General features: G+C 29.2%; 4 protein-coding genes across 4 annotated transcripts in view; 3 read left to right on the forward strand and 1 right to left on the reverse strand.

Moving 5' to 3' along the window:
- Positions 1 to 16,700, forward strand: part of LOC129946644 (uncharacterized) — a 113,570-nt gene extending 96,870 nt beyond the window's left edge. Inside the window, exon 9 of the mRNA XM_056056895.1 lies at positions 16,167 to 16,700. Coding sequence (XP_055912870.1) covers positions 16,167 to 16,346 — 180 coding nt within the window. The 3' untranslated portion in view covers positions 16,347 to 16,700. The remainder of the gene's footprint in view (positions 1 to 16,166) is intronic.
- Positions 4,704 to 6,112, reverse strand: LOC129946645 (uncharacterized). The gene is made up of 2 exons (XM_056056896.1): positions 5,286 to 6,112; positions 4,704 to 5,229 (listed from the first exon to the last, which is right to left on the reverse strand). Exons 1-2 carry the CDS (start codon positions 5,386 to 5,388, stop codon positions 4,820 to 4,822), a joined length of 513 nt encoding a protein of 170 aa, XP_055912871.1. The 5' UTR covers positions 5,389 to 6,112; the 3' UTR covers positions 4,704 to 4,819.
- A 603-nt stretch (positions 16,701 to 17,303) lies between the features above and the next one.
- On the forward strand, positions 17,304 to 17,953 carry LOC129948569 (uncharacterized). The gene is made up of 2 exons (XM_056059673.1): positions 17,304 to 17,465; positions 17,534 to 17,953. Exons 1-2 carry the CDS (start codon positions 17,369 to 17,371, stop codon positions 17,926 to 17,928), a joined length of 492 nt encoding a protein of 163 aa, XP_055915648.1. The 5' UTR covers positions 17,304 to 17,368; the 3' UTR covers positions 17,929 to 17,953.
- A 6,188-nt stretch (positions 17,954 to 24,141) lies between these two features.
- On the forward strand, positions 24,142 to 25,169 carry LOC129946985 (pyridoxine/pyridoxamine 5'-phosphate oxidase). The gene is made up of 4 exons (XM_056057370.1): positions 24,142 to 24,371; positions 24,437 to 24,617; positions 24,693 to 24,895; positions 24,960 to 25,169. The coding sequence occupies exons 1-4, from the start codon at positions 24,235 to 24,237 to the stop codon at positions 25,090 to 25,092; spliced, it is 654 nt and encodes a 217-aa protein (XP_055913345.1). The 5' UTR covers positions 24,142 to 24,234; the 3' UTR covers positions 25,093 to 25,169.

The following is a 25,169-nucleotide window of genomic DNA, read 5'->3' on the forward strand; positions in this document are numbered from 1 at the left end:
GGGATGTCCACAATACCGCACCGAATATTCTCTTGCTAGTCGTCAATTGTCTTGGGCGTATCTGTGTATAAAAGCGGCTTTACATTTGCATAACATAACATAAAAAAAAGTCAAACAGTGTCCATTAGCAAGATTCTGTAGGCCACGTCTTTGGCCCACGACAGTACTTACTATATTACTTACTATAAGCTAACAGTCATTCTAAGAATCTTGCTAAAGAAGGACAACTACAGCAGTCAATTGATAACAGTATACTTTTTGACTGTTTCGAAGTCTGAAAGTCACTTGACTAAAGTCATTCTAAATTTTCAATTGTAAATTCGGCAAGCAGCTGCCTTAAACTGCGAGTATAAAATTTCATACAAAAACCTCATTAGAAATTGTAAAAATTAAAATCTTGACCCGTGTCAACTCTTTCGCCTCATCTACCTCCTCATACGAATCCAATCGAAATCGTTGGCTTATGAAAAAGAGAGGAGATAATAGAAGGAACCTGAATAAAACAACAACAATTACTTGTGTGTGCTTAGAAAAATGCTAATCGGTTCAGTATAGTTCGATAGAACGAAAAAAAAAAAAAACTGTAATTGGCTTACAACTTTCATGTGGGTGCGGTGGCGTAGTGCACTAGCTCCTCACACGCTAGATCGCTTGTTCAAGCCCAGCTCGGCCAAAAGTTCTTCAAAAATTAAATTGAACATAAAAAGCGATTAAGCACCACTAAAGGAGTCTGCAGCCTATGAACTTGGTGGTAGCACACACAAGTTGTTGTTGTTTCATTCTAAATTTTCAAAGTCTTTTAAGTTTTCTTGATTTTTTTTGTCAAAATATTTCAGGATTTACGTGAGGATTCAAAAGAAGTTATTGTAAAGTTATGTACGTACTTTCGTATGTCCGATCGCTCGGGAAGTTTTTCAAATAAAGTGTACACAGAAAGATGCAGAAAGGGCTTTTAACAAAATTGAGCGGGGGTTTTTTGAAGTATAGCAATTAAAAAAAGAATTTGGGATGAGACCCGCACTGATAATTTCCCATCCAGTCTGTCGATTTGTCTTGCTTTAAAGTTTGTAGGGTTGGATTAAAAATGTTGTTACTTGAATTATTTTTAAAAAATTTTAAATTACAAACAATATTTTTTATATAAAGAAATAGTTTACTTTGAAAATCTAGTTTTGTTTAATGGAGTTTTAGTAGTTTTTACCAATTTAAGTAGCATTTATTAAATTTTTAAAAATTGGATGAATGAAATTAATTTGGTAGACATCAAGAACCGAACATCAATTTTTACCAAATTTGTGTAGGTACTATTTCTTGTAGATTTTATTTTTTTTATGAAAAAACGGACTGTTGGATTTTTATAAAAAAAAACTACTGAATATCGAAAACAATATTGTCTGTAAAATAAAAAAATTTAAGACAATATTTTTAATTTTTGAAAAGCTATTTGACTTCTTATTTAATAGACAATGAATTGAATCGTAAACTACAATACAATATTGTAGAAATGGCAGCGATTATTGCTCACAACTCCCACTTATGAATCAAAAACAAAGATGCACCAGGTGGAACTGGCAAAGCATTCCTTATTTCGCTTGCTTAAATACGATCAAACAATGGTATCGCGTTGGCTGTTGCATCTTCTTAGATTACGGCAACTTTATTGGATGGAGCAGAACAGCTCATTCAGTATTTAAACTGCCACTGAATATTCAAAATAAGACAGACACGGTGTGCAATATACAAACAAAAACAATCATCCTTGGCACAGTGCTGAAACATTGAAAAATTATCATCTGGGATGAATGCACTATTACACACAAACATTCGTTTGAGTCATTGAAAGATATAAAAAACAACGACAGACTATTTGGTGGCACTCTGTTACTCCTTTCAGGTTGAAAAAGTACAACTGAAAGTAAATATGCGTGTTCAAATGTTTAAATATTCTATTCGCTGAAATATTCTCAAAAAAACTGTTAGATAAACGCGAGGAAAAGTTACTACAATTGATACTGGATGCATAAAATTACCGGTTAATTTCTGCACAATTATTATTGATTCACAAGATGCTCTCATTGACCAGATACTTCCCGATGTACACAGACAATATACAAATTATGAGTCAACAAATTAAATCTCAAGATGTCATACAAATCTATTGATACAATTTATGAAGCTACCGAAGCTGCAAATTATCCAACTGAGTTTTTGAACTTATTGGATTTACCAGGCTTGAATTACAAGTGAAGGTTGGATCTCCGGAAATTTTGCTTCATAATTTGAACCAACAACGGTTGTGCAACGGCATGCCAATAGTAATTAAAATAGTGATGAAAAATGTTATCGAAGGCATAATTCTAAAAGGCAAATATGTGGCGTGCTCTCGAGTGGGCAAACCATCCAGTTTGTTTGTATTGGGGAAAAGATGGGATCACAAAAAATATACACCCTCTGTTTAGGGATTGATATTGTTTGTTTTAGTATTGTCATAATTATCGATATGAATTAATTTAAATAGATTTAAACAAACATTGTTTGTTATTTTAATATTTTGTCACCGTTTACAGTGCTCTATGTCTCTCCCACTTATTTATGTATAAACCACATTCTTACACGCTTACAAGTTATTTATTTCTAGCAAAATATTCAGCTAGTTTTATATAAAATTTTATTCAAGTCTCTAGCGTTTTTAGTTCATGAGATATTTAGGATTAACAAAATGTTCACCTTTTTTTTAAACTACTATGGTAGAAAACCACCCTCGCAATTTTCTTGAGAGCCTTTCTGCATTATTATCTGTATAGCAAAATTTATTTGAAATCGATATCTCTCCTGGTTCTTGAGTTATGGACGATGAAAAAAACGTCGCCAACGTACGGACGTACGTACACACGCGCGCCGCATAGACATCTTTCTAAAAATCTTTTATTTCGACTCTAGGGACCTTGAAACGTCGTCGAGAAATGTCAAAATTTTCAATTTGACAAATCGGACCCATTAAAATAACTTCCTATGTGAGGTTAATAAAATGCACGACTTGGAACTTGCTCATGTATCCGAAAAGTCTGTTTAAAAATATTTCCTGTATTTTAAAATTTTAAAATGTACATACAAAAAAAGTTTGTTTTTAAAAAAATAAAACTAGATTTAGTTTCTCAAAAAGACCTCAATTTTTAAAAAAAATTTATTTGAAAATTGTTATAGCGGTATTTTTTAAATTTATTTTCTACATATTTGTTTACATTTCAATTTCGTAAAAAAATGATGACACATTTTTGAGATGTTAAATTTGAAAAAAAGTTTGGTATTTTTTTTAAAAATCGATAGGACAGACATACTGACGTAATCAGAAGACCCACTTTTTCGACTTCTCTACAATCGTAATGTTTGATTAAAATATCGTGTTCAGAACTTTTTACGAATGCAAAACTTGCCATATAAATCCTATGCGTCGCAAGAAAAAGTGAAGCTTTGGTTGACCCCAAACATATCACGAAATAAATTGAAACCAAACGGTTTTGTTAATTAATAAAAAAAACTAAATAAATAAATTAGGTGGTGCAACACTTCATCAAGAGCCAGGGCCTAGTGACTTACATCTCTCAACCATTCCTGTATGTGAGTAATGTGGTCAAAACAAATATTTTACCAAGAAAAAATATGATTTTACTCCCAAAACAATTCTATGCAACGAGGAATAACGTTTTTGACATCCGGTAAAAATTATATTGGCGTAGAACTTACTAACAAATCCAATGTTTGTATACATAACAAATAAGAATTTTCAGAAAACCCTACTTTCAATTAAAAAGGAACAAAAACAGATATTGAACGCAAACTAATTTTCTCATAAACAAATATTGTTACATTAAATTGACAGCTTTTTTTACAAAACAAAATAACTTTCAAAACTGATATTAAAAATGGTTTCCAACGCAAGTATTATGAGATTAAAGAAAAATATTGACTTCAAATTTTCTCTTCTCGCACAAAATATTGTTATTAACATTTTGAGTTTTAGACAAATCCTTAGACAGGATGGGAAGTGTTAGTCGCATTGCAGCCTCTTTTTCGATAGACTCTTAAGCTCAAATGTAAAATTTTATTGAAGGTATATATTTTATTGAAGGTGTAGATAAAAATACTCTATATGTTTACAGTATATCCATCAAGGAGGGACTTATAAACATTATGTTAGTATTTCAGTAAGGATTATCATTCCAACTTATTTCTTTTTTTCAACATTAAGCAAAGATCTAAAACACTTTACTTTGACATGTTGTCCTTGAGTATTTCGGTTAACATGGGTCTGGTTCGTTTACCTACCTACTTTTGATTAATAATGTCACCAACTTCAATGATAGGTGTGGCAATCGTCTTCCTGGCACCGGAGTCAGTCTTAGTCATTCATAAACGAAATTCCATTTAATATTCGGTATAAAATAATGCAATTACATTTATTAAAAAAGTAGGAACAAAACTTGAAAAATTGTCTATGTCATCATTTTGTCGACATTTAAAATATCAATGAATGTTGTTTGGTAAAGAAAAATATTTTATTTTCATAAATTACATAGGTTTGTTTTTTAAATATTAAAGAAAATAATTTTGTTTATAAAGGAACGCAAAGTTTTTTCAAATATAAATATACATATTTTAAACAGTCATAAATAAACTTACATTTCTACATAGATTCTAATACATATTTTTGTTTGCGATTTTAAAAGTCTTAGGTTTCAGTTCAATAGTTTGTCTTAAGTAAATTAAAAAAAATAAATTAAAATAGAATATATATTAACAAATAAATAAATAAGAGTATTTAAATACGAATAGACTTCCTCGATGATACTTTCTTAACAACAACACTTCTGGATTTCGTAAGGATCGTTCTTTGTCTCTTTGGTTGAGGCTCTTCTATGTCTGACAATGGGGACTCATTTCCATCAATTGCTCCAATGAAACAATTCTGTCTTGTGACCGGAACTCCTTCGTGATCGTCAGTGTTTCTTCTTTTATTATTTAATTTGGTGAATGGTGTTCGTTCTTCCGAATCCGAGTCCAAAGTGCCCAAAAGTCCATTGTAGTCCAATTTTATGTGGAATATTATTTCTGGATTTGGGAATAATAAGTTGAAGTACTCGAATGTATGCTTCCCAAATACATATCTAGAGCCATTTGAGATTTGTATGTAATTTTTAAATTCTTCTGGAATTTCAAAACGTTCACGAGCTAAGGAAAAAAATATCTTTAGAACATTTTCTGAAGTATGAGAAAGTGAAACTTACCAATTTCGATGCACTCCTCGTATTTTGCTTTAATTGGACAGGAAATATGCTCCAAATTTCCACTGTACATCATCTTTAAGGTCTTGGTCTTTTGTTGGGCCATGTTAATGATCGAGATATTAAATTTCCGAAATTATTCAAATTTTTTAAACTTCCGCTCAGATGTTTTCTATCCAACGATGTGATCAGGAATGTTGCCGGGACATTCACAACTGGTTGCTTTTATTCTGATTTCACAATAAACAATAATCCACGAACGAACAAGGTTCACGAATCCTTGTTAACACTTGTTTTTGGAAAACAACAATAACAAAGTTTTATTATGATGATTAGGATGGCACCCTCCTATTTTATTGTCAGGCCCTTCTTAAGCAGATATCACAGAGTTATTGTTGAAAACAACATCCCTTATTTCAGGTATGGATTTGGAATTGGAAGCAGAAACAAGACGACAAACGCGACGACGACCGCACTTTGCCATAGAATCGAAGAGAATACAAATTAAAAAACAAACAAAACCAAACGCAAGCCAAACCCGAAAAAACAATTTGAAACTATTTCACATTCACTCTGAGTCAGATTCACGTATCACGTTCACGTTCGGTCTGGTTTGAGCGTTTGTTGAACCGAAAATTGTGAAGCAACACTCAAGACAAGACACAACTTTTGAGTGGAATAATTGTTTTCTAGCACAAAACGATGGTTACGAAATTTTCATGTTCTGACTTGTTGTGTGATGAAGCGACCGTTGGCGTTTTATTTTTGTTCCCTTAAATAAAATTTCGAATCGATCAGCTGCTTCGTAAATGTTTGCAAAACAAAAAAAAAATGCAAGTCCATGCCAAATGAATTCTTAGCGTGTGCCACTGTACTAGTTCTATTTTCGATTAGCAGTCAGCTAAGTTAATTTATTATTATGCAACAACAAAAAAGATTAAGCTGATTGTGGCTTAATATAATAAAATATTTAAAAAATAACAGAGTTTTAAAGAAAATGACTCACGCTCCGACTGACAAGAGATTAAATGGATTCGTTCAACTTTAAGAATATTTTATGGGCGTTGAGCTGATTAGGTTTACATTTAGAAGGAAGTACCTACCTTACCTACCTACTATTAAGCTAGGAGCTGGGCTCATTGATAAGCTTGTTGATTAACCCGCAGTAAACAGAATATACTGTAAACAACAATATGAATAACAACAAAAAGGTACACGTCTTAATTTAACGTTGTAAATAGTTCAGGGTGTCCATAAAGTTTATGAGATATTTATATACATATGGTTAAGCATCTATTTATTGTTTAGAAATTTCTATTTAATTGTTTTTTTAATTGATAGATTTAAATTTTTATGCAAAAAGTGACTGGATTTTTACAAAAAAAATACTTAATTTTGAATAAAATATTTTGTGTTGGTAAAATTATCAAAAATATATTTTTACCAACATTGTTTTTCTTTTAGCTTTTTATTTTATGTATGAAAAAGAAATTTTCACCAAATGTCTAAAACGTTGTTCTTCGTTGCATAAGATTATTTTGGAAGTTCAATCATTTTGCTTGTTCGTAAAATATTCGAGGTATCAGTTTTTTCTTTTGATTTAATAAACAAACACTTAAATGAAGATTCAAAATACTAATTTTGAATCACTTTAAATTACACCAATACCTCACTTTGCGTCGTGGTTACGTTTAGATTAGATTTTGATTTTATTTAAACATACATTTTTAACAATAATTTGGTTAATACAAACAAAATGATGCATGGCATTGCTGTCTTTCTGATTGACAACTAAATTAATAGCTTTATATAAATTAAAATAAGGAAAGTGCAGTTTAAGATTAAAACGCTTCATTTAAAATTTGATTTTTATATTTAAGAGCTGTTTTGCAATATGCATGTAACTTTGTGACATACATTTCGTGTAGAAGGCTTATGATATCGATATTTGAAAGAAAGTCACTGCCTAGGATAAGTTTTCTTAATTTTCTCAATATCGCACATCTTCCAACAAAATCAAAAACATCCTCGCGCTCCCTCAAGTTGCACAGGTTGCATAAAATCGGCAAGTCCTCACTGTGGGAATATAGTTCAGATGAAGGAATTCTCCTCTTAGCCGGAAATTGCACGAAATTTGTTCAATGGTATATTTGTCGGGGAAGTAGTTTCTTTTCCGGAGATCGTATAGTCTAGTCTACTGTAAATCATGCGGTGCAGTGAGCTTTGGCTTGCTCCTTGTATTGCGTTCTTAAGACGAGCTATTAGGCGATATAAAGTTGGCTTCTAAGAGGCAAGGTTACTATAGTTTAGGTCAATATCCACCTGCTCGGCTAGTTCTATCCAGTCTTTAAACCATCCACTCCGGGACTAGATTGTTTGAGGAACTACTTTCTTTGGAAGACGATAAGTTGGCATATCCAGAGCATTGAGGATGTAATCGACCTGCAGCTTGAGTGTTATTACAAATGAAGGTGATAGACCCGTTTCCAACATGATCATGTAAAATCTGAGCAGTTGTTCATATTTCCAACTTCCCCAAGATTGCGCAGCATAAAACATAACTGATTCCGATACAGCTTCGAAGATCCTGAATTTAATGGCATGCGCAATTCCCTACGTTTATAGCAGTTTTCGCCTTAACAAGTTTGTCAGTGAGATGTTTTTCCATGCTCAAGTTCTTAGTAAAGCAGACTCCTATATATTTGTAAAATAGGTTCCAGAGTAACGAAAATATTTCTTTTTAAAAAGAAAATTCAACAAGTAAATATTAAATTTTATTATATTCATAAAAGCAACAAAACAATAAATTCAATTAAAACCAAAATAAAATTGGCAATCAATTTATATAAAAAAAATAATGACTGTCTGAAGAGTCCATATTTGCTATCTATTTTTTTTATCAAAATACCGGTCAAATGTTTGCTGAACAGTTTTTTTTTTTTAACAAATACGTTTCCTTATAGCAATTGATATTTGAAGCTATTGCTTGGGACACTTCAAAACTTCTTCCTCTGTCAGGATTGTTTTTTAAAAAAATGTCCATACCTTCGTCAATCAGACACATCGCTTTCGAAATTAGTTTGGAGGTTAAATTTTGTTCTTCCGAGATATCTACTGAAATCTTCTTCATTAGCAAATTGCAATTCCAGTTGCAATAGTTCTTCTTTAGACAATTCTCGGTTGTGCGAAGTTAGCAATTCATAAACGAAAAACCGATGTCCATGAAATTTCCATTTGCATTTCCACCAAGAAGAAGAGTCAGTTTATCCTTGCTAGTTTTAAATCCTGGCGCAGATTTTTCTGTTTTAAATACGAAAGTTCTGTTATGTTGACGTTTCCAAAATAACTCAATCTCGTCAACATTAAAGACTTGTTTTGGATCCTACCATCTTCATTAATTAACGCTTTTAACTCTGTCGGGTAACGTCCACAGCAAAAAAATCAATACTGCAACCCAAAACAAGGCAACTTCGAAAATCCAATGATGCACAGTAAAAATTAGTACTAATTCAGCATCGACGCAGCTTAAAAAAAAAAACGAAACGACGCAAATCAAGGTGTTGGTGTATATAATTTACAACCTAATTGAAGTCGCTAGTGTTAATAGATCGTGAGGTATTTTAGGTTCTTGTACCCCAAAGTATGGTACAACTACCTCCTTAAAAAGAGGCTGGGATGCGACCCACATCGATAACTTCCCATCCCGTCTGTCGATTTGTCTTGCTTAAAAGTTTGTCTATATGTACTCGTATCAATTTTTACCAAATTTGCGTACTATTTTTTGTAGATTTTATTTTTCATGAAAAAACGAATTGTTGGATTTTTATATAAAAATTACTGAATATCAAAAACAATATTTTCTGTGAAATAAAATAAGTTTGAAGCCAATATTTTTAATTTTTTAAAAGATATTTGAATCGAAAATCAATTTTTGCCAACTTTTATACATTGTTTTTAGGTTTTTATTTTTTGTAAAAAAAATGTCAATTCGATTTTACTCAACATTTTTCAAAATGTTGAAAACAATATTTATTATAGGTAAAATAAGCTTGAAGCCAAAATTTCAAGTTTTTGAGAAGATATTTGAATCGATATTCAATTTTTACGAACTTTGAGTAATGTTTTTTTTAGATTTTTATTTTTTATAAAAAAAAACTGTAAATTAGATTTTTCTCAAAATTTTATCAGATGTCAAAAACATTATTCTTCGTTGCACAAAACTGTTTTAGAGATGAAATCATATTTTAGTCGTAAAATTTTGGAGGTGACAAATTTTTTTTTCAGTTTTATTGATTTATAAAAAAACCGTTATATTGATTTATTTTCAAAAAATATACGTGTTTCGTATAACGTTACAATATATTATATACAATTTAATTCAAGTCTTTAGCGTTTTTGGTTCGTAAGATATTTAAGGTTAACCAAAATTTTCACCTTTTTTTTCAAACTGCTATGGTAAAAAAACCACCTCGCAATTTTCTTGAGAGCCCTTTCTGCATCTTTCTGCCTTATTATCTGAAAATTTATTTGAAATCGATATCTCTTCTGGTTTTTGAGCTATGGAAGACGAAACAAACGTCGCGAACGTACGTACACACGCACGCACAGACATCTTTCTTTTCTGTTTCGGCTCTAGGGACCTTAAAACGTCGAGAAATGTTAAAATTTTTAATTTGTCAAATCAGACCCATTACAATAACTTCCTATGGGAAGTTAAAAAGCCTAAAAATGATACAAACTCAACGCTTAAACGGCATACAAAATTTATGAGCTTTTTCTGTGAACGTAATAATATTGCTAATATGTTTGCTTATCACAATCAAGTTGTATATAATTCTAGTTGTATTGGTGAAGTATTTTAAATCTTTTCTTCTTCTTAATAAATAGGAACTCAATCATAAGCCTGATATTTTAGGTTTCATTCCCATAGTTCTGCGTCATTGTGCTGATATACTTTCTCTGCCATTCATCAATCATCGTCTTCTGGAATTTTCTCAGAAGTGTGGGAAATTTTGGTAACATCGCCTATTTATAAATCTGGGACATAATATGAGGTATTATTACTATTATAGGTACATTTCAAAACTGTCTATCATTCCAAAGATGTTAGATTGCCTTGTCAAAGATATATTTTTTAATCATATAAACGGGTTTCGGAAGGGCAGATCTACTATCTCAATAATGGTTTAACTAACAAACTTCTGTATAAAGTCGAAGTTAATAAAAAAAGTATACACTGTATTTACAAAGGCTTTAAGCAGGGTCAACTTAAAAATCTTCTATTGTTGAAGTGGTTTGTTTCATATTTTTTTGGTCTTAACCAATTTGTAATTGTTGATAACATTTGTTCTAAAAGGATCCAAGTTACCTTTGGTGTTCCTGAAGGAAGCCATCTGGATCCTTCTATCATTTGCTTTTTAAAACGTTTAAATAGAATTATTTTTAAGAAGTTGTTAGTGGCTTATTTAACGCAAAAATTTATTTCTAGGACTTAAAATTTATGTTTTCGTATGTGTTGATTATATCTCGTAGAAGAAATGAATAAAATGAAAATGAAAAATGGTATCCCAAACGTTATGATGCTGAATTTACGTACACACGGTCGCACGAACTTGCTTCGGTATTCAAAGTCTATTCAAAAATATCACTAATAATTTAAGATACAAAATAAATTTGTCTTCAAAATGTAAACTTAAATTTAAATCAATAGAACTGTTTTTTCTTAAATTAATTTTGTAGATCTGATATATAACTTTAGTTTAAAAATATTTTTAGTAAAACAATTGAAATCAGTTCAGTAATTCTTGAGGAAACTTAAAAACAAAATAACGGTTCTATAGGGTTACCCTTTTTTAGTAATACAACCAAATGTTTTCTTTCTTAAAGAAGACCAAGTTATGAACCAAAATTGCTCAAAATGTTTACAAATGTAATACTTGCAATATAGTTCCTTTATGTCGCAAGTAAAAAATCCAAATGTGTTAAATCATAATCACAATCGTTGCCAATTGTAATCAGATCCCCGAGAAATAACAAAGTCAGGAATATCTTGCAAAATCGTAATACTAATAATTTTAAACAATATCAATGAGTACATTCTTATAACCACATTAAAAGTGAAAATTGTCTACTGACATTTCTATTATAGGAAAACCCTATATTATCAAAACGAATTACTCATTATGCTACTCATTAGTCATTCAATTTTTGGTGATTACAAAACAATTTTCCTCGATAGTTAGGAACCTACTAATATAAACATAGACTTACCATAATAAATATTAAGATATCTATTACTCTCAATAAGAATTGCATTCAAAATTACTTAGACTTACGAGTACGCTCTTATTTAGTACACTTGACGATATGTCTTTAAAATACATTGATATCTAATGATCCAATGATCCACTTTAAAATAATAACATATTAAATTCAAAATCTATTAAGTACTTTCAATAGAGTAAATAAGATATATTTTTCATAAAATTTGAATTATCAATTCAATTTAATTGTGCTTTCGTTAATAAAAATGGGTATTTGTTATGCATTTGGTATGGCTCTATTTCGAAAAGTATTAGATACACAGAGACGAATTTGGGCTCAAAATTAAGACAATTCAGTTAGCTGGAAATTGTAGAGTGTACTCATGGTGAAGAAATTAACCCATTAGGGTTAAAATCGCTAATACCTAGAGAAACTATTATTTTTTTGGTGGTTTTGTCAGGGTTTTTCCATGTTGCGTTCAGGCGTCGAGATCAAAAACCTGGATTATGTATATAAAAACAACATCATAGAAACCTAGAAAAACCGATCTTTCGGCCCAATTTAATAACTACTTTAGTAAAAAAATAGTATAGTAGAAGTAGATGGTTTCAAATTCAAATTTATTTCTTCTCCAATGAATTCATGTTACATGGTAGGATATTTCTCACATATAGAGATTAGAATACAATGATTTTTAGCAACTAAAGATTTTATAATATAAAAAAGTCTTATAAAAGTAGTAGTTATTATGAAAAAATTGAAAAAAAAACTTAAAACTATGAAAAAATAATAAAATAATTGTTTAAAATTTTCTCAAAAACTAAAATATATTTTTAAGTTTGAGTTTTTGGTGTTTAATTAATAATTGACAAGGACATTGATTACTAAAAAATAAATAGCACTCAATAACATGAAAAATTGAAAATCAAATGTTATTACTTTGATTCTTAAAATTAAAAAAAAGAACATTTTTTAAGAAGCTAGTGATATGGTGGATTTCTATGACTTTGAGAAAAGTTTACATTACAATTATGATGGTATTGGCGCTCCTTATTTCTGATTTTGCATGTCAAATTACTTTTATGAAAAATTACCCCTCCCACTTAACAGGAGAGATGTAGACCACCCCATCCCATACACTTTTTCTTCTTTTGGCTTAATCTTCTCATTCTCGAGGTTACCTTATGACAAATTATCTATTTTTGTTATTTTAGTATTGATTTGTCGACTTTTTGAAAAGGACACGTCTCAGAAAATGTTTGAAAAACTGTATTCTGAAAACGTATCTAAGAACAAAACTTAAGACTTAAATTGTTATAAATTTATTTCCCTTAAGATCGTAGTTTTACAAAAAAGAGGGATGCAACACACACTAATAACTTGCCATCCGTGCCCTTTTGTCGATTATTCTAAAACTTTACCAAAATATTTACAACAATATTTTTTACATAAATGTGAAGTCAATATCTTTGTTTGTTTCTTTTTTCTCATAATACTTGAGTCGATAAACATTTCTTATCAGTTCTTTGTTAATTTTTTAGGTTATCTGAAATTTTTACTTCCCATAGGAAGTTATTGTAATGGTTCCGATTTGTCAAATTGAAAATTTTGACGTTTCTCGACGTTTCCAGATCCTTAGAGACGCAATAAAAGATTTTTACAAAGATGTCTGTGCGTGCGTGTGTGCGTACGTTCGAACGTCCGTGCGTCTGTACGTCCGTACGTATCGAAATCAAATTAATTTTGTTATACAGATAATTGTGGAAAAAGATGCAGAAAGGGCTGTCAAGAAAATTGGTTGGGTGTTTTTTTTTAATATAGAAGATTAAACCAAAGGTGAAAAGTTTTGGTTAACCCTGAATATCTCACGATCCAAAAATGCAAACGATTTGAATTCAATTTTATATTATATATTGTCACGTGCTACCAAACAAGAATATTTTCACAAAAATCCAATAAGTTAAAAAAAAATTAACACCTTGAAAATTTTACGAATAAAAAATGATTTTATCTTCAAAACAATTTTGTGTAACTAAAAATTAAGTTTTTAACATTTGCTAAATTTTAAGAAAACTCGCGTTGACAGTTTTTTTTTTATAAAAAATAAAAACATAAAAAAAAAATTATATAAAGGTGGTAAAAATTTAATTTTGACTCAAATATCTTTTCAAAAATTTGAGATTATGGCTTCATTGTTCCATTGTTTTCAACATCCGGCAAAGTTTTGAGAAAAATCGAATTGATAGTTTTTTTTACAAAAAATAAAAACTTAAAAATGATTAACAAAATTAAGTAAAAATTGATTTCCGACTTAAATATCTTTTCATAGCTTTGAGATTTTGGCTTGAATCTAATTTAATCTTATGAGAAATACTGTTTTAAAGATTCGGTAAAATTTGTTAACCCGTTAGCATATGCCATCTTAAGTCTTTTCACGGGTACTGCCTCTTGCGAGGAATTGACAAATTCTCCAAGAGTAACTCTTGTCATGAAAAAGTGCTTTCTCAAATTAGCCGTTCGGATTCGGCATATAAACTGTAGGTCCCCTCCATTCTTGACAACATTACACGCACACAGGAATGGTTGAGAGTTGTAAGTCTCTAGGCCCTAGTTCTCAAACGGACTGTTGCGCCACCCAATTTTTTTTTATTTTTTTTCAAATCGAATTGAGAGTTTTTTAACAAAAAATAATACCTAAAAAAGAATTTCAAAAAGTTTGTACAAAGTAATTTTCGACTCAAATGTCCTTTCAAATATTAAAAAATTGGTTTCAAACTTATTTTATCTGACATAAAATATTGTTTTCGACATTCAGTGAATTTGTGATAAAAATGCAACAGTCCTTTTTTTTTTCATAAAAAAAATAAAATCTACAAAAAAACAGTACGAGTATTTTGTATAAATGATGTTCGGCTTTTGATATCTCGTGAACAATGGAAGATATTGACTTCAAATTAATTTCATTTATCCAATTTGTATTTGTTTATATAAGAAATAAAAACTTTTTAAGAAATAGTAGAAATAGTAGTAAAAATTGGTAAACGACTAAAAAATCTCGTTAAAAAAATAGGTTTTAAAATCAAACTTTTTCATCATATGCAAAACATTGTTATTAATTTTAAAATTTTGAAAAATAATTCAATTGACAACTTTTTTAACAAAACACGAAACCTATGAACTTTTTAAGTAAGAGAAATCGACCGACGGGATGGGAAGTTTTCAGTTTTTCTTTTGAGATTTTAATTTGATGAAAAACTGACTTGGGTTTGTTAAGAATTTTGCTGAAAATTTAAAACAATATTTATAACATAAAATCAGCGCTAAGCCAATATTTTTCTAATGTTTGCTGAGATTTTTGAGTCGAAAATCAATTTTTATCAAATTTTATTTAATCAGGTTTACAAAACACGAAAACCTACAAAAACCACAAAAAAATGATAAGAAATTGTTTTTAACAATTGTTTTAGACAACTCGACAGACATATTTTTACTTGCGACATATAGGAACTATTCGGAAAGTTTTGTATTTGTAAAAAATTTTACCCCGAGATTCTAATGAAACATCTAAAATGTCATAGTTTTATTTGTGATTAAAATATTAAATATTAAACTTTTTTTCAAAATTGGATATCTCGAAAATGGGTTAAATTGAAACAAAAATTTATATTAATAACTCCTGAATAACTGCACATTTAAAATATTTCCAAACCTAATTTTAAAAAATGTATACATATGTATACAAAATTAATACAAAAAGTGAGTCTTATTAAATTGATTTTTTTGAGAAATAAAATTGCATTAAATTTTTAAAAAGAAAATTTGTTTTCAGATACTTTCTTAAAATATAAAAAAATATTTTAAACAGACTCTTTTGGTACTTGAGCAAGTTTGAGCTACCAGTTTTTTACTAAATGCATTTTTTTTGGTTTAATTTAACAGTATTTTTCCCAACACTACATGTATGTATGTACATATATGCATGTATAATGTATATTTGTAGTTATTAAAATGGAAATCTTCAAAAGCAAAAAGAAAGCGTTAAAAATATATTTGAATGAAAATTGTTAGCTGAGATACAGATTTGAATCATTTCGGAAGGAACTATGTGTTGCGGTTATAGTTTAAACGCAACGCTTTTTTGAAAATATTTGAACGATAAGAATTTTAAAATAATAAAAAAAAACTAATAAAAATATATTATAATTAAAAATAATGTTCGTATGACTAATTAATTAAATCCATCGATTGAACTTTAACCTTTGCTTTAAATTCTAACTTAAAAAGAAAACAATATCAATTTAATGACTCTTCTTATCAATCTTCTTTGGATCTATAAACAAAATTTGAAATTGTTTATATATTTCATGTTGACTGAATATTTAAACAAATATTCTGTACTTTTTTGACAAGACTAACATAGTCCCGATCCCAAAAAGAAAACGAGCGTATATGTTGATTGGTTGACGCAAGAACTATAATAAAATTATGAAATTGTTAAAGATTTTAAAAAACTATCTCCTAACAATGTATACCTTTCAAGTTCACAAAAATGAAATAATATTAAATACAAATGTGTTACAGTATCGAGTTTTTATATAAAATTTAATTTTTTATTTACAGCAAGAAGAATTTTCTGGTGCTCCAGTACAATGTACCCTGCCTGGAACTAATCAATGGGCCTTAGTTGGTATTTCATCATGGAGAATAGCTTGTGGTCCAACTGGTGTTGAAAGACCCCGAATGTATGATAAAATTTCTTCGAATGCAGCTTGGATAAGAGATACAATAAATTCAGAATAAAAGTGTTGTAAATGTTAAATAAAAACTAAATCTAAAAAAAATTTTGTACATTTAAAATATTTTATTTAAGATACAAGAATTATTAACTATTAATAATATTAAATTATATCAGCATTTGGAATGTGTGTGAATGTTTGATGAAGAAATGTAAGATACAAATGAAAAATATTATTATTTTGTTTGTTAAATAAAAATTATTAAGTTTACAATTATAATATTTTTAGTTATTTTATTGAGAATGAATGTTTGTGCTGCCATTAAAGTTTAAACTTAAATTAAGTTAAAAGAAAAAAAAAACAAACAAAACATTTATATTTACTTATTTATTCATAATTCTATACACATAAGTAATTTCTTTTGTTAATGTTTATCAAATTTATATATTTAGAATAAAATTGTAAATTTATTAATATTATCCTATAAAAAGACGAACTACTTTTTCAAATAAATACAATTATTTATCAAAACTATTAAAATATTTGTGACAGTTTTTAAGTTATTAAAAAAAGTCAGGTTTTATTAGAACTTCACCTTCTCTCTAAACATTAGCTAAAATCAGATTTGAAAAATGTTTTTTTTTGAGACAAAAGCCCATCATTTGAAATCTCAGAATAATTTGAATTACTCATTTAATTGAGCGTCACTTGAATCCTGTGAAAAATGACTCACATCACACCAGTGATGTTTGTTTGTTTTCAATTTTCTTATGGTGGCCTTTTACGAGCCAGGTAAGTAATAATACAATTGAGTTTTAAAAGGGTGGTAGATGTTTTTCAATGCAAATATGTGTTACGGTAAGGGTTGTTTTGTATCAATTCAGAACAACAAAATACCAAATAGTTGTTATTGTTGTGAAATTACTATTCTTTGAGTGATTTCGTTTTGGGCGCCACTTTGTTAAGGTATAAATACTGTTGCTTTGTTTGCAATACCTCATACTTCAAAAACTCATACAAGAGAAAACACCAAAAAGAGATTCGATTTGATTTATTTCAATAAAAAAAACAACAATTTTTTCGAAAATGATTCAAAATAAAACCTTAAAAATGATGTACAATGATCATTTGGAATACATCGACTGTCCAAAAAACGCCAAATACGAAGAGTGTATTGAAATTGGTAAGTTAAACAACTAAATTTGTATATTTTTAAATAAATAATTTTGTCTTTCTTTTTTATTAATACAGCTCTTGAACGTTTCGAAATCCCATCCAAATTTAAGGAATTTACAAAAGTGTCCAACGAATGCAGTGAAATTTTTGAAAAATCTACTTTCGAATATTACAACTTGCTTTTTCCAAGTCCAGCAATCATTTTCTATCTCAATATTGATAATAATGAAGTCGATAACAAACATTCAGAAGAAAGAGAACCTTTTGGTAAATTATTTAATAATAAGAGAAAATATTGTGATGAAAACTATGGAGTACCAGTAACGAGACAAAATTGTTTCATTGGTTCATTACCAGAAACACAATTCAGTGAAGAACCAGCAAATAAGAAATATAAATCATCTTTGTGTGACACACGAGATATTGGTGTTGTGAGAAGAACAATTTCTAGAAGATCTATTCGAGTTTAGAATTGTTTGTAATTGTAATTTTAATTTGTAAATATGTAAACATGTAAACTAAGTAAACTATTTTGTAATTAAGTTTAAAGAATAAAAATGTGTGTATATAATAATCGCTCTGAAATTATAACTATTTGTGATTTTCTTAAATATGTAGACTTATGGAGTTCGGTTATAACAACATACTTTTTTAAGTTATAAAAATTCCTCTAAATCTTAAAACAATAAACTCTGGAGAACAACAGAAAGCGAATCATTCGCCAACTTCTATCTGAAGGACAAACTTATTTTGAAATCCAAAACAATCTTCAAATCTCTGCATAAAATGATTTCTGATTATGGTATGGGATTCCTTCCATACCATATGGTGTTTGTTCCATATACCATATAAATGGTGTAATGGACCAGCAAGTTTACGTTGACATTCTTCAGAGAACCATTTTGCCTTAGGCAAAAAAGGAAATGGGTCGGTCTTCGAACAAGACAATGACCCAAAGCGCACCAGTAAAAAAGCTAGGGAGTGCTTTCGGGACAATAATATTTCTGTTCTGGACTGGCCTCCCCAATCACATGATTCAATAGAGAACCTTTGGGCAGATATTAAAAAATTGGTTGCAGTTTCAAAACCTACCAACAATAATCAGCTTTGGATTAAAGTTGAGCTTAAGACAGTATGGAAAGGTATCCCATTGAAGGGATGTCAGGCGTTGGTGGACAGGGAGAACAAACTAATTAGTTTTTTCTAATTACTACTTTTATCTTTTAAAATATATTGTTGTCAACATTCATTTAAATTTTGAGAAGAATCTAATTGACAGTTTTTTTTACAAAAAAATTACAAAAACTTGTTAAAAAATACTTTCGACTCAAATAGCTTTTCAAAAACTAAAAATAGTGCTTTCAAACTTTTTTATTTCACATAAAATATTTTTTTCGATATTCAGAAGTTTTTTTTTATAAAAACAGTCCGTTTTTTCATAAAAAAAATTAAATTTACAAAACGTATATTTGGTAAAAATTGATGATCGGTTTTTGATATTTCTCAAATTATTTGCATTCATCCAATTTGTAAAAATTTAAGAAATGGTACCAAAATTGGTAAAAATTTGTTTTGACTAAATATCTATTTAACAAAGTAGTATTTTAAACTAAACTATTTCTTTATATGGAAATTATTGTTGGTAGTTTAAAAATTTGTAAGAATAAAGCAACGGACAACTTTTTTAAGCCAACACGAAAACCTACAAACTTTTAAGGAAGACAAATCGACAGACGGGATGGGAAGTTATCAATGTGGGTTGCATCCCAGCCTCTTTTTTTATTAAATTTGTTCTATTATTTTAACTGCCTAGTATCCGTGGCATGACGGTTAGTGCGTTGGACTGTCATGCCAGAGGTTTTGGGTTCGATCCCTTCCTATGTCATCTAAAGTCTTTTCACGGGTACTGCCTCTTGCGAGGAATTGACAAATTCTCCAAGAGTAACTCTTGTCATGAAAAAGTGCTTTCTCAAATTAGCCTTTCAGATTCTGCATATAAACTGTAGGTCCCCTCCATCCCTGACAACATTACTCGCACACAGGAATAGTTGAGAGTTGTAAGTCATTAGGCCCTAGTTCTCAAATTATTATAATATTTTTACTAACAAAATTATTTTTAAGCTATGTTTTTAGTGAGATAAGTTGATATGACCAGATTATTTCTAGTTGTGTCCTTAGTACAAACTTGGGAATAAATTTAGAATTAAGGCCTTATTTTCAGAAAATAATTTCATTAACCTTGTTATTAAACAAATTAGGTGGAGCAACAGTCCGTTGAGAACTAGGGCCTAGTATATTGTTTTCAGGGATAGAAAATGATTCCGCACAGCTTATTTGAGAAAGCACTTTTCATAACAATAAATTAAAGGATTTGACAACTTCTTGCAATAGGCCGTACAAAAACTTTAGATGGCACAGGTAGGGATTGAAGCCAAGAACTCTGACATGACAGTCCAACTCACAAACAACCATTCCACGCGTTCATTAACAAAATATTAATAATATTATGCAATTGAATCTGTGGGTTTAGATAGGGTTTCAAGTATTAAAGACTTAGGAGTTATTCTTGATTCCCAACTTTGTTTTAAAGGTCATTTCGATTATTTGGTTCCCAAGGCCAACTCGCTAGTAGGTTTCATAAAACGAAATGGAAAAGACTTTAAAGACCCTTTCGTGTTATTATCCCTGTATATATCTCTCGTCATATCAATTTTGGAATATGCTGATGTTATTTGGAGTCCTATTTATATAGTTCATTCTGATCGGATTGAAAAGATTCAAAGACAATTTACAAAATATATATTTAAGAAAATTGGTTGGAACTTTAGTCCTAGTTATGAGGCTAGATGCCAATTACTTGGAATAAAGTCGTTACAATCAAGAAGACAAATTCATAGTGTAATGCTTATTAGAGACTTACTATGCCATATTATACCATATTAAATGTCCATCTCTTCTTTCCTTGGTACCAATCTATGTTCCCGATAGGTCTATGAGAGCTAAATTCTTCTAATTCCAAAGAATTCACATGACAAATTATGGTAGTAATGAAACTTTATCAAGATCTATTATATATTTCAATGAAGTGTCTTCAAATATTGACTTTTTTAATCTTAATCGTAATAAATTTAAAACTAAAGTATTATATTTATTCACTTTTTAATTTGCTCTTGGAGCGCTTATATCTGTTAGCTGTAATATTGCTTGTAGATTAAATAAATAAATAAATAATAAATCAAATAAGTAAAATCTTCAAAACAAAAATATTTAAGCATTCAGTTTTAAATACACAGGAACGATTAGATTTTTGTTTGAATTTAAAAAAAATTAATTTCGTCATAAGACAAATCGGATAAATCCGAAATTATTTAAAGAAATCATGGACAATTGTTGGATATCGGTGGTGGTATCCCAGCTCAGATCTTTGCTCTGAACTTAAAATGAACGCCTAATGTTTCTGCAGAATATTTCAAACTGATTCATTTCAACTTTTCTTCATCTGTATAGAATCACATGTGTTACATGTATCCTATTTGGGTTTTTTAAAAGTCGGCTTCTTTTTATGAAATTGGCTTTTAAAAATAGTTCTTGAAACATGTTTTTGTTTTTCAGTGGCTTGGTAAAATTCAAACATTTTTGTCTAGTGGCTATAATAAGAAGAAAAAGAGGCTGGGTACTGATAACTTCCCATCCCGTCTGTCGATTTGTCTTGCTTAAAAGTTTGTCTATATGTACTCGTATCAATTTTTACCAAATTTTCGTATTTTTTTTTTGTAGATTTTATTTTTTATGAAAAAACGGACTGAATTTTATATAAAATTACTGAATATCGAAAACAATATTTTCTGTGAAATAAAATACGTTTGAAGCCAATATTTTTAATTTTTTAAAAGCTATTTGAGTCGAAAGTAAATTTTTAACAAGTTTCAGTATTGTTTTTTTTTTAGAGTTTTATTTTTTGTAAGAAAACTGTCAATTCGATTTTTTTTCAAAATTTAATCCCATGTTGAAAACAATATTTCATACAAGATAAAATTAATTTGAAGCCAATATTTCAAATTTTTGAAAAGATATTTGAGTCGAAAATCATTTTTTACCAACTTTTGTTATTTTTGTATCGGTTCTTATTTTTTTGTAAAAAAACTGTCACTTCGTTTTTTTTTCAAAATTTTACTGAATGTTGACAAAAATATTTTTTGGAAGATGAAATTAATTAAAGCCACAATCTCAAAGTTTTGAACAGATATTTGAGTGGAAAATTTTTCTCAAAATTTTATCAAATGTCAAGAACATTATTCTTCGTTGTACAAAATTGTTTTGGAGATGAAATCGTATTTTAGTCGTAAAATTTTTGAGACGAAAAATTTTTTTTCAGTTTTTTTGATTTATAAAAAAAACCGTTAAATGGATTTTTCTCAAAAAATATACTTCTTTGATATCACGTTACAATATATTATATAAAATTTAATTCAAGTCTCTACAATTTTTGGTTCGTAAGATAATTAGGGTTAACCAAAATGTTCACCTTTTTTTCAAATTGACTAATGTTGTTGTGATCAAACATTATAGCTATAATGCAGGAAATTGAAAATAAACAAATTTGTAATAATTTCTAAGTTTTTTATCTATTCACTTTCCATTTAATCTTATCCTTCTGAAATTTCTCAACATTATAGGTCCACATAGAGATGTCTGTTTCTTACGGCCGTACTTTGTTTCTAATGTGAAGTTTACAATATTGAACATATTAAAGTAAATAAACAATGAAAGAACTAACTTTTAATCTTTACAAAATAAAATGAAACTTTATTTAATATATTAATTTATCGAGGAGTTATTCGTTGCACCAGCACAAGGTAGTTTCTTTTGTGTCCTGCTCCTGTTCTACCGACTCGGATGAAAGATTCGATCGATTTTATTGATTATTTAAAGAATTGTATTTATTTTAAAAGTAGAATTTTATTATAAACATTTTAAAAGTATTTTTTGATCCTATACATTTACCTACAGCTTTAATTCGCTTTTATGTATGGTGTATTTTTATAATTATTTGTACATCTTTGTTAAAAAAGTTGTTCATTATTTAATATTTTCAAAAAAAAAAAAGAAGTTTTTTGCTACAGTAACTTAGGTACATTGTACCATTTGAAGTAATTTATATTTTATAAAATTAAAGAAGTAGAAGAAGATCAGTCAGATTATTTATTATCAATTCTATTTTTTTTTGATAAAACAGATTTTTGTCTTGTTAAATTTTAATCTAACAATTCTCGTTTACCAACCAATATTTCGTATAAACAAAAAAGCATTCATAGATTAATTTGAATCTTGGGATAATTAAGAATATTTGAAATGCTTTGAAATGTATAAAAACTGTCATTAAGATAAGGAAATTTAAGACTGGCCACGAACATCTAAACATTTTTAAGAAACATAAAAAAGATTCAACTCTCGAAAACATCAAGAATATATTGAATAATTGGCTACACTTGCGGCTTTCCTAAATGCCATAAGTTATCTTTAAATAGTACATTGTTGATATAGCTTCTAGAATGTGCTACATTGCTATTGACGCAGGGATGGAGTTATTCATAATGCTTAGTGGGATATTGGGAGTTCAACGTTTTGTGATTGAGATCATGAATGAAAGTTGAGTTTCAAGCACGCGTTATATTCTGAATAATATTAATTATGTATGTATTTGGTACTTTACATTCAGTTCAGTTCAGTTGAGTAAAAACCTGCAAAACCTTATTAATCAAATTGAATACATTTGTTTAGAACCATATGTTATTTTGTTTCGAAGATGTGTCCACACCAATGAAACATTCCAAGAAACATTGTTTAAAAAACGTTTCTTAGAAACCAGTTTTGTAAAAAACATTTCAGAAATATTGCAAAAACATTTCATAATTGTGTCTGTTGTTTTTTTTGGTGTGGACGCTTTGAAAAACATTTCAGAAATGTTTCTCTGTCTTTAAAATGCTTTGGAGTGTTTCTGAATATTCTCTTCGTTTGGATACACCTTAAGAAGCGTTTTGGAGTCAATAGAGTTATAGAACACTTTGGCACTTCAAGGAACTGAATACAAATCTTTCAAATTAACATCAAATTTCAACAAGCGTCGGCCTTCTGCTAATAATAATTTGTACATATTTTGTTCGCTCAGACATTGCCATTTTTGTTTTTGTTCATTAAAAGAAGTAATACACATGATGGAAAGTTTTCTGCTTGCTGCAAAAATAACAAGATCTTATTATGTTTCGCGAAAACCACAAATGCACAACAAGTATTAGCAATGCACAGTGCTGGCTTAAAGGTACCCTCTTTGATAATTAACATACTCTTTAAAATTAAACTTGAAAAACTGTTTTTTAGCTTTAGCTTGGAAGATTTTGAATTATTGAGATTGACACCTTGATGTTTTTAAATTGCTTTATACATTTCCGCGATCATATACATACAAACTAAATCTGTAAAAAAATCAACTCTAATGATCAACAAATATTCTAAATAGCGCCCCCTTTTATATCACTCTATTCAAGTAAAAGATTTAAGCGCCACTGTTTTCTACTAATCTGGATTTTCTTTTAGCTAGTGTGGTTATCATTTTTATAACAAATTAAAATAGGTTCAGGCCAAAAACACCTCAAAATTATAATCTTGGATTGTGTATAGTTTTCAGTATTCAGTTGGATGTTGAATTGAGAAGACGTTAACAACCAAGAGCTATATCTTTCCACCTTTTAAAATTGTTACTATTTTGTTTGAATAAAATGAAGCCCTTATCTGAAATATCATACATCGACTTTGAAGCCGAAGATCCGGTGGCAATGTTTTCCCATATTATGGAATTATACAATGAACTGCCGCATAAAAACCCGCTTCCACTTAATATGGCCACAGTTGATGCGTAAGATAAAACTTCAACAAGTGAAAAGTATCTCTGATAATAATTTGAATCAATTTAATTTCTAGAGAATTTGGTGCTCTTAATCGTACTGTGAACTATCGTGGATTGACATCTGATAAACATGTTACAATAGTCACACAAAGAGATAGTCGAAAATATGCTAACATTATGAAGGATTCAAGAACTACGATCACATTCTATCTAGAAACACCATTGAATTCTGAAGGAGATGTATCACAGTGGCAGGTAAATTTCTGAAAAGTTTGGTGGTGAATTAAAAAGTTTTCGAAAACTAATTTCTCGCAAAAAAAAACATCACAGATTCGTCTATTCGGAAAAGCTATCGAACTAAGTCCTCAAGAAATTTCAAATCTTTGGAATGAAGAAACAGTTTTTGCCAAAATTCGAAGTCGGATTTGTGATTGTGGAAAACCTATTGATTACCCAAAACTTAAAGAAGCTCATGATAGGTATTTGAAAGCCTACGAAAATGGAGAAGATTCTTTACCTCAAACGCAATTATTGTAAGTTTTAATTGATGATTTCTTATGAATATATTTAGGATACTAATATGTATTTTTATTTCAGTACCGCTTTCAAAATCGTACCTACAATTTGGGATTTCTATAAATCTGATCCGAATTGTATAGGAGATCGAATTCAATATCGAAAAAATGAATCTGCTGATGGAAACTGGACTAAAATGCATGTAGCGGCTTAGATTTATGTACATTAGTTTAATACTTTAATCTCTTCTTGATATTATTTTAAAAATAAACACATACTTAAATTCTTATG

The sequence above is a fragment of the Eupeodes corollae genome, chromosome 2, assembly GCF_945859685.1.
Source record: "Eupeodes corollae chromosome 2, idEupCoro1.1, whole genome shotgun sequence".
Taxonomy (NCBI): Eukaryota; Metazoa; Arthropoda; class Insecta; order Diptera; family Syrphidae; genus Eupeodes; species Eupeodes corollae.

Coding starts and splice junctions, on each gene's coding strand:
- LOC129946645 (XM_056056896.1), bottom strand. CDS start 5,388: ATGGCCCAACAAAAGACCAAGACCTTAAAGATGATGTACAGTGGAAAT. Junction 5,230..5,285: donor CGAGGAGTGCATCGAAATTG/GTAAGTTTCACT, acceptor TTTTTTCCTTAG/CTCGTGAACGTTTTGAAATT.
- LOC129948569 (XM_056059673.1), top strand. CDS start 17,369: ATGATTCAAAATAAAACCTTAAAAATGATGTACAATGATCATTTGGAA. Junction 17,466..17,533: donor CGAAGAGTGTATTGAAATTG/GTAAGTTAAACA, acceptor TTATTAATACAG/CTCTTGAACGTTTCGAAATC.
- LOC129946985 (XM_056057370.1), top strand. CDS start 24,235: ATGAAGCCCTTATCTGAAATATCATACATCGACTTTGAAGCCGAAGAT. Junction 24,618..24,692: donor GAGATGTATCACAGTGGCAG/GTAAATTTCTGA, acceptor AAAACATCACAG/ATTCGTCTATTCGGAAAAGC. Junction 24,896..24,959: donor TTACCTCAAACGCAATTATT/GTAAGTTTTAAT, acceptor TTTTTATTTCAG/TACCGCTTTCAAAATCGTAC.